Below are 13,251 nucleotides of genomic sequence, written 5' to 3' on the forward strand. Positions count from 1 at the left end.
TCCCAGGATCGAGTCCCGCATCGGGCTCCCTGCTCGGCGGGGGGTCTGCTTCTCCCTCTGACCCTCCTCCCTCTCGTGCTCTCTGTCTCTCATTCTCTCTGTCTCAAATAAATAAATAAAATCTTTAAAAAAATAAAAAATAAAAAATAAATCATATAAATGCTACTCACAATGTATTTTCTGAAGATAACATTAGTATCCTAAATTATAATCACAATAATTAATATGTATGTCACTAGAGACATTATTTTTATAAAGAATTTTCTAATATATGTTATGATACAATAAATTTTTATAGGCTTGTATCCTTCAGTTTTGTCACTGAAGTATATTTAACATACAGTGTTATATTTCAGGTGTATAACTTTTTTTTAGGTGTACAACATATTGATTCCACAATTCTATACATTACCCAGTGCTCACCACAATAAATGTAGTCACCATCTGTCACCGTACAGCATTACAGTGTCACGGACTGTATTTCCCTATGCTGTACTTTTCATCTCCATCGCTTATTTCATAGCTGGAAGTTTGTACCTCTTAATTTCCTTTATATATTTCATCCATCTCCCCCATAGCCCCTCAGGCAACCAGTTTGCTCTCTGTATTTGTTTGTTTTTGTTTTTTCAAGTAAAGCCTATGCCCAACCTGGGGCTCAAACTCATGAACCCTAGGTCAAGAGTCACATACTCTATTGACAGAGCCAGTCAGGTACCTGTTCTTTGTTTTTGTTTATTCATTTATTTTTTAGATTCCACATATTAGTGAAATCATATAGTATTTGTCTTCCTCTGTCTGACTTATTTTACTTAGCATTATACCTTCTGGGTCTGTCCATGTGATTGCAAATGGCAAGATCTCATTCTTTTTTATGGCCAAGTAATATTCTGTTGTGTATATATACACCATATCTTCTTTATCCATTCATCCATTAATGGACACTTGGGTTGCTTCCATACCTTAATTGTTGTAAATAATGGTACAGTAAACAGGGGTGCATATATCTTTCCAAATTAACGTTTTCATTTTTTTTATTAAATACCCAGTAGTGGAATTACTATTACTATTACCAATTTTAATTTTTTGAGGAACTTCCATACTGTTTTCCACAGTGGCTGCACTAATTTACATTCCTATCCATAGTTCGCAAGAGTTCCCTTTTCTCCTCATCCTCATCAACACTTGTTATTTCTTTATACTAGCTATACTGACTGGTGTGACGTAATACCTCATTCTGGTTTTGATGTGCATTTCCCTGATGATGAGTGATGTTGAGCATCTTTTCATGTATCTGTTGGCCATCTTTATGTCTTCTTTGGAAAAATGTCTGTTCAGGTCCTCTGCCTATTTTTTAATCAGATTGGTTTGTTTTTTGGGGTTTTGGGGGGTTTTTGTTGTTGTTTTTTGGTGCTGAGTTGTGTAAATTTATGTGTTTGGGGTATCAACCCTTTATCAGATATATCATTTGCAAATCTCTTCTCCCATTCATTAGGTTATCTTTTTGTTTTGTTGATGATCTCCTTTGCTGGGCATATTATTTTTGTGTAGGCTCAGTAGTTTATTTTTGCTTTTGTTTCCCTTGCCTAAGGAGACATATCCATAAATATGTTGCTAAGGGTGATGTCCAAGAAATAATTGCCTTTTTTTTTCCAACCATTAGGAGTTTTATGGGTTCAGGTCTCACATTTAGGTCTTTAGTTCATTTTGAGTGTATTTTGTGTATGGTGTAAGAAACTGATCCAGTTTCATTCTTCTGCATGTCGCTGTCTAGTTTTCCCAGCACCATGTATTCTTCCCTCCTTTGTTATAGATTAGTTGACCATATAGGTATAGGTTTATTTGGGGGCTCTCTGTTTCATTGATCTGTGTGTCTGTTTTTGTGCCAGTACCACACTGTTTTGATTACTACAGCTTTGGAGTAGATCTTGAAATCTGGGATTGTGATGCCTCCAGCTTTGTTCCTCTTTCTCAGGATTGCTTTGGCTTTTTGAGGTCCTTTGAGGTTCCATATAAATTTTAGGATTATTTGTTCTAGTTCTGTGAAAAATATTGTTCGTATTTTGTTAGAGATTGCATTAAATCTGCAGATAGCTCTGGGTAGTATGGGCATTTTGACAGTATTGGTTCTTCCAGTCCAGGAGCAGGAGATATCTTTCCATTTGTTTGTGCCATCTTCAATTTCATCATTGTCATAGTGTTCAGAGTACAGGTCTTTTACCTGCTTGGTTAAATTTACTCCTAGGCATTTTATTCTTTTTGGTGCAATTATAAATGGGATTGTTTTCTTTTTCTTTCCTGTTACTTCATTATTAGTGTACAGAAAGGCAATTGTTTTCTGTGTATTAATTTTGAATCCTGCAGCTTTACTGAATTCATTTATTCTAATAGTTTTTGGTGGAATCTTTAGGTCATCTGCAAATAGTGACAGTTTAACTTCTTCCTTACCAATTTGGGTGAATTTTATTTCTTGTCTATTTGCTGTGGCTAGGACTTGCAGTACTGTATTGAATAAAAAGGATGGACATCATTGTCTTGTTTCTAATCTTAGAGAAAAAACTTTCAGTTTTTTACCATTGAGTATGATGTTAGTTATGGGTTTTTCATGAATGACCTTTATTTAGCTTAAGGTATCCCCTAAACACACTTTGTTGACAGTTTTTATCATGAGCAGAAGTTGAATTTTGTCAAATACCTTTTCTGCATCTATTGAGATGATTGTATGATTTTTATTCTTTGTTTTGTTAATGTGGTTTATCACATTGATTGATTTGTGACTACTGAACCTCCCTGCATCCCTGGAATAAATCCCACTTGATCTAGATGAATGATCCTTTCAGTGTATTGCTGAATACACTTGCTAATATTTTGTTGAGGATTTTTGCATCTATGTTCATCAGGAATATTGGTCTGTAATTTTCTTTTTTCATAGCATCTCTGTCTCGTTTTTGTATCAGGATAATACTGGCCTCATAGAATGTATTTGGAAGCTTTCCTTCCTCTTCTATTTTTTTTAAATAGTTTGAGGACAATCAGTATTAATTCTTGCTTAAATGAAAGGTAGAATAAACCTGTAAAGCAGTCTGGTCCTGGACTTCTGTTTGTTGGACGTTTTTGATTACCAACTCAACTCTGTTACTAGTAATTGGTCTGTTCAGATTTTCTATTTCTTCCTGATTGAATTTTAGAAAATGGTATGTTTCTAGAAATGTATCCATTTCTTCTAGGTTGTCCAATTCGTTGGCATATAATTTTTTGTAGTATTCTCTTATAATCTTTCATATTTCTATGGTGTTGGTTGTTAATTCCCCTTTCATTTCTGATTTTATTTATTTGTATCCTCTCTTCTTTTTCTTGATGAATCTGGTTAAAAGTTGAACAATTTTATCTTTTCAAAGAACCAGCTCTTGGTTTCATTGATCTTTTCTATTTTTCTTTTAGTCCCTGATTTATTTCTGCTCTGATCTTAATATTTTCTTCCTTCTGGAAGGAAGGCTGGCTCTGGGCTTTGTTTGTTCTTCCTTTTCTAGTACCTTTAGGTATTAGGTTAGATGGCTTGAGATTTTTCTTGTTTCTTGAGGTAGGTCTGTATCCCTATAAATTTTCCTATTAGAGCTGCTTTTGCTGTGACCCAAAGATTTTGGACCATTGTGGTTTTATTTTCATTTGTTTTCATGTATTTTTAAATTTCCTTTTTGGTTTCTTTATTCACCCATTGGCTGTTTAGTAGCATGTTATTTAGCTTCCATGTTTGTGGGGGGGTTTTTTGCATTTTTTTTCTTGTGATTGATTTCTTGTTTTATACCATGGTAATCAGAAAATGTATGTGATAGGATTTCAATTTTCCTGAATTTATTGAAACTTGATTTATTCTGGAGAATGTTCCCTATGAACTTGGAAAGAATGTGTACTCTGTTGGTTGTGGATGGAATGTTCTGTATATCTCTGTTAAGTCCATCTGCTCTAATGTGTCATTCAAAGACACTGTTTCCTTATTGATTTTCTGCCTGGATGATCTATCTATTGATGTAAGTGAGGTGTTAAAGTCCCTAACTGTTATTGTATTACTGTCAGTTTCTCGCTTTGTGTCTGTTAATATTTGCTTTATGTATTTAGGTGCTTCAATATGAAAGAAAATTTTTAAGACTTCACAAAATTTTGCATTACATGTAGTTGGGAAAAATAAAATATGTAGTTTGAAAATATTGTAAAAGTAAAAAACAAGACAGAACATTGTAGTATCTTATAGTGGAAGTCCTTTTTTTAAAAAAAATTTATTTATTTATTTGAGAGAGAGAAAACATGAGTGGGGTGAGGGGCAGAGGGAGAAACAGACTCCTCTCTGAGCAGGGAGCCTGATGCAGGGCTTGATCCCGGAACTCCGGGATCACAAACCAAGCGGAAGGCAGACGTCCAACCAACTGAGCCATCCAGGCACCCCGTGGAACCCCTAATATAATTCCTATACTTTAATTTGAGTCACTGGTCTTGAAATTGGTTAAGTGGGTAGTGTCAGTATTAAAAAGCACCATGAAATAGTATAGAAATATGAGAGCGCATTGCATGTGGTAGGAGTATTAGTTCTTGATACTTTTGTTTTGGAAATGTGTATGTGTGTACCAAGTCACAGACCAAAAATATGTTCCTTACTGTGGACCATAGTCAAAAAAGTTTGAAAACAATGGCTTAGAAAATTATTTATTTCATTGTGTTATCTTCTAGCTTTTGTTACCTTACTGAATGGGGAGCAAGCCCAGAATGCAATTCAGATGTTTCATCAGTATTCTTTTCGAGGAAAGGACTTAATTGTTCAGCTCCAGCCAACAGATGCTTTGCTGTGTATTACCAACTTGCCCACTTCTTTTACATTAGAAGAGTTTGAAGAACTTGTTCGTGCTTATGGAAATATCGAGAGATGTTTTCTAGTCTACAGTGAAGTTACTGGCCATTCCAAAGGCTATGGATTTGTGGAATACATGAAAAAGGACTTTGCTGCAAAGGCTAGATTGGAGTTATTGGGTAAACAATTGGGAGCATCAGCTCTGTTTGCACAATGGATGGATGTTAATCTATTGGCCGCAGAGCTCATTCATTCTAAGTGCCTTTGTATAAATAAACTCCCTAGTGACTACAGGGATTCAGAGGAGCTGTTGCAATTTTTTTCCAATATACATAAACCTGTGTTTTGCCAGGTATGTATTCTTGAGGTATCATTTGAAATATTTGAAAATTTCTGCCTATGTATTCTACATGCACTCACAAATTTATTATACCTATGTGAATATCACAATGGATAATCTAAGTCTTCTTTAGTCTGTGATGAAGACCTTGAGGTCACTCTAAATTTTAAGTCAATTCCTTTTGTGGATGAGTCAACCTATATTATTATATAGTTAAGTATGTCTTAGCAAACCCATCACTTACTCATTCACCTCATTCCATCCATTTGTTGAGCCCTTCATCCATTGATCCATTCATCCATCCAAGTTTTACTTATTATCTTCTCTGTGCCAGACACTATATTGCTAAAAGTTAGAAATACAGAGAATAGAAACGTACTCTCTCAATACCTTACAAGTTTGTAGAAGATACTGACAAGCAAATAATTATAAATCCTGTATAAAGATAATCTAGTGGAAGATAGGAAAGTATTATGAAGTTTAAAAAGAATGTATAATTCTATGTTAATGGGATCATGGTGAGACATTTAGAGAAGATCCTGAAAACTGACAACACTGGTAAGAATTTTCATGTACTTGATCAGTAAAATTAAATATATTCTAAATAAACAAAAATATATACTGTATAGGGCGCCTGGGTGGCTCAGTTGGTTAAGTGACTGCCTTCGGCTCAGGTCATGATCCTGGAGTCCCTGGATCGAGTCCCGCATCGGGCTCTCTGCTCGGCAGGGAGCCTGCTTCTCCCTCTGACCCTCCCCCCTCTCAGGTGCTCTCTCTCTCTCTCTCTCATTCTCTCTGTCTCAAATAAATAAATAAAATCTTTAAAAAAAAAAAAAAAATATATATATATATATATACTGTATAAAGCTCCTTCCCTTGTAGGTGTTCAGTAGCAACTGATGAACTCTTTTCTCTCTTGCTTCCCTTAACTTCTTCCTTCCCTCTCTTCTCTCCTCCCATGCTCCTTTTCTTCTTACCCCCTATTCCCGGCCCCCACCACCCCACCATTTTTCTTTAATCATACATTTGTTGAGTCTCTAATATTACAGTAGAAAGTTTAGAGTTGTTATAGTTTTATATATATATAAGTTATATATATATCTCCACACACACACACACAGCCATATATATAATATATAACTATATATAATTATAATGTATTATATATCATGTTTATATAAATTTGTTTTATTTAGAAATAATATAGATTATACATAACTATATAACTATATTTAATACATATAACTATATAGAAACAATAGATTAATGCTACCATCTTTTTCTTACATTTCTACCCCTCCAATCCCAATATATGCATCAAAGAAACCATCTAAGAGCATCATAAAATTAGAAAATTTTGTGACAGAGCTTTTATCAAATCTTTGCCCAGTTAGTTATTGAAAGGTGATAGATGGTGATATCTAATCCATATCCTTTTCTTGGATAGTAAAATTATACAGTGATATTCTGTGGTCAAACAAAATTCTTTGTAGCTGTAGTTGAGGCCTTTGAAGCAAATGTGAGGGGAAAACCTATTTATCACAACTTGTATTTGAATTATGAATCCCAGAGTTGGTAGGTACATGAGAGGTTCTCTAATCTAGGTTGCCAGCGGTAGAAAAAATGTTTGTTATATTATTTGCGAGTGACCATTTAGCTTCTATTAAAATGTTTCAAAATAATGGAAAATTAACTAGATCCGAAGTCAGACCATTACATATTTGAATGGCTTTCCTACTGAATTGAAATATTCCTCTTTAAAACTACTGATGCTGTGGACTTAGGTGATTTTGTCTTTTGAAAGAATTAAAATGGTATTATAATTTGTATAGGCATGAAAGCTATCATAATGAACGAGGAATAATAATAAGTGTTTCAAAAGTTCTCAAAAGATTAATAAAACAACTTTATGATGCCTTTATCAGTGGATCTATGAAATTCAGGCTCTTTTGCTTGGTAGGTTGACACGGACTATATTGAAGATAGTCTCTGATCTTGTGATCAAGGGACACCAAAGACTGATGGCTTTTACAAATCTGATTTTAATATCTGGTTTGGATTATAAGAGGAATGGGGTTGAGGAGAAGTGTTTGGAAGAGGTAGATGTTTTCCCTTTCTGTCATGTGTTTGGAAAAAGTTTTGTGGAAGAAAAGACATTTGAGGACAGTTTTAAAAAGGAAGGAAGAATGTGAAGGAAAAATAGAAATTTGGTCTAATGATACAAGAAAGTAAAGCTTCAGAAATAAGAGACAGAAATTTAAAAAGACTGAGAAATTATTTAATTGTAATATTAACTTATGAGATGTGAAATCCAAACAAGTGTTGTAGATGTGTCTTCTCAAAGACATACCATGCTGAATTTTATCACATTTATCAGTTTATTGCGTGAATGTGTTTAAGATAATTCAGACTATTCAAAACTTAGAAACTTTTTAGTGTCTTATTTGTTCTTATTTTTGCTCTTTGTACCAGTCTTTACAGATCCAGGACTTTAGTATCTTCCTTTACACTCGTACAGGTGGGTGACTGGAAATAAATCGAGTTCTACATTGCAGGAGTTTATTTAGGGCACATCCAGAAATAAAGCTGGTGTGCTGCATATGGCATTTTAACAAACCTGGGGCACAGTTTTCCCAAATAAGGTTTGCGTTGGAATACTTGACCAAATTCCTAAGATCTGCCCAAGTTATTGAGTTAAAAGTTGAATATGGTTCCTCCTACTTTTCTTCTCTTGATAATACAAGCTTTAATTTACATAGATATGTGGTCAGATAATTGTTCAGTATCTTTCATTGTCCATGTACCTGATAAATTTATTTTAAAGAAAGTTTGTTATTGTGTTTCCATATATTTCTGTGTCTAAATTATCAGTTACACATCTTTCTTAATATAGAGGGAATATGATAATATTCCCTCTTTGGGAATTGCTTTGACTTTTAAAATAGAAAAATCAAAGAATTAAAAAGAAACTTGACAGAATCTTGTTTATCATCCTATCTTCAGGAAGGACTGTATAGAAACAGCTAGTGAACTTTTATTTTTATTTATTTATTTGTTTATTCATTTAAAAAGTAATTTCTACACCCAACTTGGGGCTCAAACTCACGACCCCAAGATCAAGAGTTACATGCTCTCCCAACTGAGCCAGCCAGGCATCCCACAACTAGGAAACTTTTAATTTTAGGGAGAAAGAATATATTATTTTCACCAGTATCATGCTCTGAAAAATTGGTTTTGGATCTGAAAATTATATACTGAAAATAAATATTTCTAACTGAATATTAGAATTCTTTTAACAAAATGTATTAAATTAGCTTGCACAGGATGAAGGTAGTTATGTTGGTGGCTTTGCAGTGGTTGAATATAACACTGCGGAGCATGCTGAAGAGGTTCAGCAAGCAGCTGATGGTATGACCATCAAGGGAAGCAAAGTCCAAGTTTCCTTCTGTGCCCCCGGAGCGCCAGGGCGAAGTACGTTAGCAGCATTGATAGCAGCTCAACGTGTGGTAAGTCTATCGTTCTTTATTAGGATGTAGAAAAATTCTATTTTAATCTATCCAAACCAGTTGACCATTCATTGGGCTCTCATTATATTTCCATTACACAAAGACATTCTTCCTTTGAAAGAATTGGCTAAATGGTATCTCTGTCATGTCAAGCCAGGAGTCATTACAAAAGAAGAAATTGCATTTGGTAAAGTTTGTCCAAGTAAATTTTTTGAAGGAATGTTCTGTTCCAAATTTTGAGTGTCATGTCTCTTTTTTCAAAGTGTTCATAAGTATCCATAGTGCAAATACAGGAAGACATGTGCTTTGTTTTTGCTCACATGGCCCATTGTTACTACTTCTCTATCGTTAACTATCTGCTTATTCCTCTCTGGGCCTCTCTCATGTGGAAGTTCCATGCAGATAGGGACTATTCCGGAAGTTCAGTTTTGACTCGAGGCACTTAGCATGGTAAATGCTTGTTGACTGAACTAAGGAAGGAATACAATTTTTTTTTTTTTAAGATTTTATTTATTTGACAGAGAGCGAGAGCAGGAACACAAGCAGGGGGAGTGGGAGAGGGAGAAGCAGGCTTCCTGTGGAGCAGGGAGCCCGATGCAGGACTCCATCCCACCTGAGCCAAAGGCAGATGCTTAACTGACTGAGCCACCCAGGTGCCCCGAAAGGAATACACTTTTGAGGGATGAGGGAAGAAGACTTCATGATGGAGGGCATTTGAGTGTGTGACATTAAAGTGTGATTTTGAAATGTACTGGGAGTAGAGGATAGGATTGCTAGTTAAATACAAATTTTGCATGAGACAGTATATTGAAAAAATTATTCTTTATCTGAAACCCAAGTTTAACTGGGCAGCCTATATTTTTACTTGCTAAATCTGACAACTGTAGAGTGAGTTGAACAAAAGCTTTCAAGCAGTAGAATGAGGCAAATTCGCATGCTTCAAGGCGGGTGAGTGGTGCAGGTGGAGGAGTGTAGGAAGGGATGCATGGTGAAATGGTAGGTTGATGCCAATTCGAGAGGACCATTGAGCACCGGGGGAAAGGAGATTGAATTTGGTAAGCAGCAGGGAGCTTTTGAGGTATATAAACAAGGTAGTGATGGGATCAGAGTTAAGCCATCAAGACATTGGTCTGAAAGTGGTTCGTAGATGAACTGAGGAGGGAGGAAAAGAGAGGAGATTGCTCTTGGTCTCACATCTCTTTCCCTTCTCTTCCTGTTCTTTAACCTTACGTCTGGCCCTGGATCCCTCCTCCCTTCTTTCGTAGTTTGTCCTTCCCCTCTTCAGTTCTGTCATTCTCCTGCCCTTGCTTGCATGAGTCACAACTTCAGCTCTTCAACTGACAACATTGTGCCTCTGGTTAAATTGCCTCTGCTGGACCAGAGTCACTGAGTTTAGAATTCTGAATCCATGCAGTCACCTACTTCTATACCAGGGCACTGTGTCCTCTCGAAGAGAAACAAATACCTACGTGGCTTGGTGCTACTACACATGTGCAATATACATTAATGCCTGGTCCCCAGCAAAACTTTAGCTCATCATCTCTCATCAGCTGCTCTTTTCCATTCTCTACAGCAACTATCTCGAACCTTCACTCTGTTTCTGCCTTTGTCCTTTCTGTCAGCTGATCATGGCTCCTACTGTTTAGAAATACAAAGGTCATGTGCCGGATCATTCATTCAACTCTTCTCATACTGCCCCAGCAAATATGTCCCCATATTTTAAAAAAAGATTATTTATTTATTTGAGAGGGAGAGAGTGTGAGTGTGCATGGCGGGGATGGGTGGGGAGGAGCAGAGGGGGAGGGAGAGAGAGAAACTCAAGCAGACTCTGAGCTGAGCATGGAGCCCAATGTGGGGCTCGATCCCGTGACCCTGAGATCACGACCTGAGCCAAAACCAAGAGTCGGACCCTTAATCTGTGCCACCCAGGTGCTCCTGTGTCCCTATTTTTACTTCCTTTTCTCTTCCGTAGCATTCATTCCACAGATACATACTGTGTACCCACTACATGCTAGGCACTGTTAGAGATGTTTATGATTCATCAGTGAACAAAATGGACAAAGATCCCCTCCTTGGAGGAAGAGCCATGCCTCATCCTGCCAGTGCTGGGGCTCATGACCATGTCTGCCATCTCCAAGGATCTTGATCCTTACCTTTCTACTTACTGCCTACTTCTTGCTCCCCTAGCTCCATCCCATCTGCTTATAAACATGTTCAGATCCTTTCCTTTAACAAATGCTCTCTACATACTGGCCTTTATATTACTCTTCCTTCACCCCTGGAGCTTCTTGAACAATTAGGCCCCACTTCCTTTCATCATGTCTTCATTTCTCTCTCAGCCTGATGCACTGTGGTTTCTGCCTCCGCTATTCATATGAACCTGTTCTCATTAAGATTAATAAGAGATTTCTCCGTATTCAGGTTGAATAGGTGCTATTCAGTCTTTTATTGCTTGGTCTCTCTAAAAGTCTCCACTCTAGAATTCTACCCCACCATTCTTCTTCTGCCTAACCGTTCCTTCCCCTTCTTCTTTTTCCCTAAGGGCTGGTATCAGTAGACATGTGTATTTGGCTTTCTCACTTTCTTCTCCTTGTGTACTCCAACAGCCCCAGTTACTGCCTATCAGCAATGACTTGCAAGTGCCTATTTTTGAACCCATTTGCCCTTAGCACAAAATCTGTATTTCCAAATGATTATTAAGCATCCCACCTTCATGTTCTATAAGTAGTTCAATTTCAACATTCCCAAAAGAACACTATCTTTTCTCTGGAACTTGCTTTTCTATGTTCTGTGATGTTGGGCTGGACTTGCTGAGTTTACAATTCTGAATCCATCCAGTTGCCTACCTCTGCACCAGGGCACCCTGCTCCCTTGGAGAAGAACAAACACCTACATGGCTTGATGCCACTACACATGTGTGACATACATGTACAATTCTGTGTTCTGTATTTGGCACCCGTTCCCCCAAACTAAAATTATCTGAATCAGCAACTCAATCTAGATGTTGAAAATATTAGCAAATCCTTTCAGTTGCACATCCTAACATCTCTTCAGTCCTTGAGGCTTGTCAGCATCTCGTTACTTTACTCAGGATCTCCTCTTTTCTCACCTAGACAATGAAAATAATCTCTTGTGTAGTCACCACTATCATTCGTCTTCCACAGTGCCTCGAGACTGATCTTTTCCATCCTCAAATCAGATTGCGTCATTTGCTTCCTTAATATTCTTTAATGCCTGCATAAGTTCAGGTTCCTTTGCATGGCGTGCAGGGCCCTTCATGACTGAATATCAGTGACAATGAGAAATCTTAAATGTTTCTCAATCTTAAAAGTAATGCATTTGCATTGATGCTTTCGACAGATTCTTGGTTTTCTGAGATTAAAAAAAAATCATGAATAGGTACTGAAATTTATCAAAGTATTTCTGTAACTATTGAGACAATCATGTGATTTCTTCCTAAATCCATTCATGTGCTGAATCACACTGATAGATTTCCTAATGTTAAACCATCATTCCGTTATAAACTCTAATTGATAACATTTTTTTCCAGTGCATTGTTTGATTTGATTGGATAATATTTTATTTTGTTATGTGCACATGTGCTCATAAGTGAAAAATGCTTAAAATCTTTTGTACCATCATTTATTTTGGAATCAAGGGAATACTGACCTCATTAAATGATTTAACTATTTTTTCTCCTTCTCCCCCTTTTCTTTCTATTTCATGGATCAACTCATGTAAAATAGGGCTTACCTGTTCTTTGAAAGTGTGAGAAGTCTCATCCATGAAAGCATGTAGGCCTAGTCCTGGAGCCTCATACAGAGAGAAACCATTGGTTACCACTTAAGTTTCTTCTACAGATATTTAGATATTTTAGGTTTTTTTTTTATAAAGATAAACATTTTCAATGCATTTTATTTTATTTTTTTTTAATTTATTTATCTAATTGACAGAGAAAGAGAGAGACAGTGAGAGAGGGAACACAAGCAGGGGGAGTGGGATAGGGAGAAGCAGGCTTCCTGAGGAGCAGGGAGCCCAATGCGGGGCACGATCCCAGAACCCTGGAATCATGACCTGAGCCGAAGGCAAACACTTAACGACTGAGCCACCCAGGTGCCCCAGATATTTTAGTTTTATTTTTCTCTCTGTGGCATATTGGCATTTGATTATATTCTATAGATTCATCCATTTTGTCTACGTTTTCAAATTTATTGGCACATACTCATTTATAATATTATTTTTAAAATTTGTTCTGTCTTCATGCTCCTGAAGTCCTGGGATTGAACCCCGCATCAGGCTCCCTGCTTGGCTGGGAGCCTATGTCTTCCTCTCCCTCTGCCCCTCACCCCACTTCTGTTCTCTCTCTCACTCTCTCAAATAAATAAAACCTTTAAAAAAATAAAATTGTTCCATTTAGTTCTCATTTTTGTTGTGTATTTTATTTGCATTTTTTTCTCTTTGATTTTTTTTTTTTTTTAGAGAGAGCGCGAGAGCGCACACGAGTTGGGCAGGGGGCAGAAGGAGAGGGAGAGAGAGAATCCCAAGCAGACTCCACACTGAGCACGGAG

The 13,251-nt window shown here is 36.8% G+C and overlaps 1 protein-coding gene across 1 annotated transcript in view; it reads left to right on the forward strand.

Annotated features, from left to right (window-relative positions):
• Positions 1–13,251, forward strand: part of RAVER2 (ribonucleoprotein, PTB binding 2) — an 80,736-nt gene that overhangs the window by 13,043 nt on the left and 54,442 nt on the right. The window contains exons 3-4 of the mRNA XM_081817083.1: positions 4,688–5,189; positions 8,492–8,683. Coding sequence (XP_081673209.1) covers positions 4,688–5,189; positions 8,492–8,683 — 694 coding nt within the window. The remainder of the gene's footprint in view (positions 1–4,687; positions 5,190–8,491; positions 8,684–13,251) is intronic.

The sequence above is a fragment of the Leptonychotes weddellii genome, chromosome 4 (assembly GCF_054177405.1).
Source record: "Leptonychotes weddellii isolate Sample4059 chromosome 4, ASM5417740v2, whole genome shotgun sequence".
NCBI classification, from domain to species: Eukaryota; Metazoa; Chordata; class Mammalia; order Carnivora; family Phocidae; genus Leptonychotes; species Leptonychotes weddellii.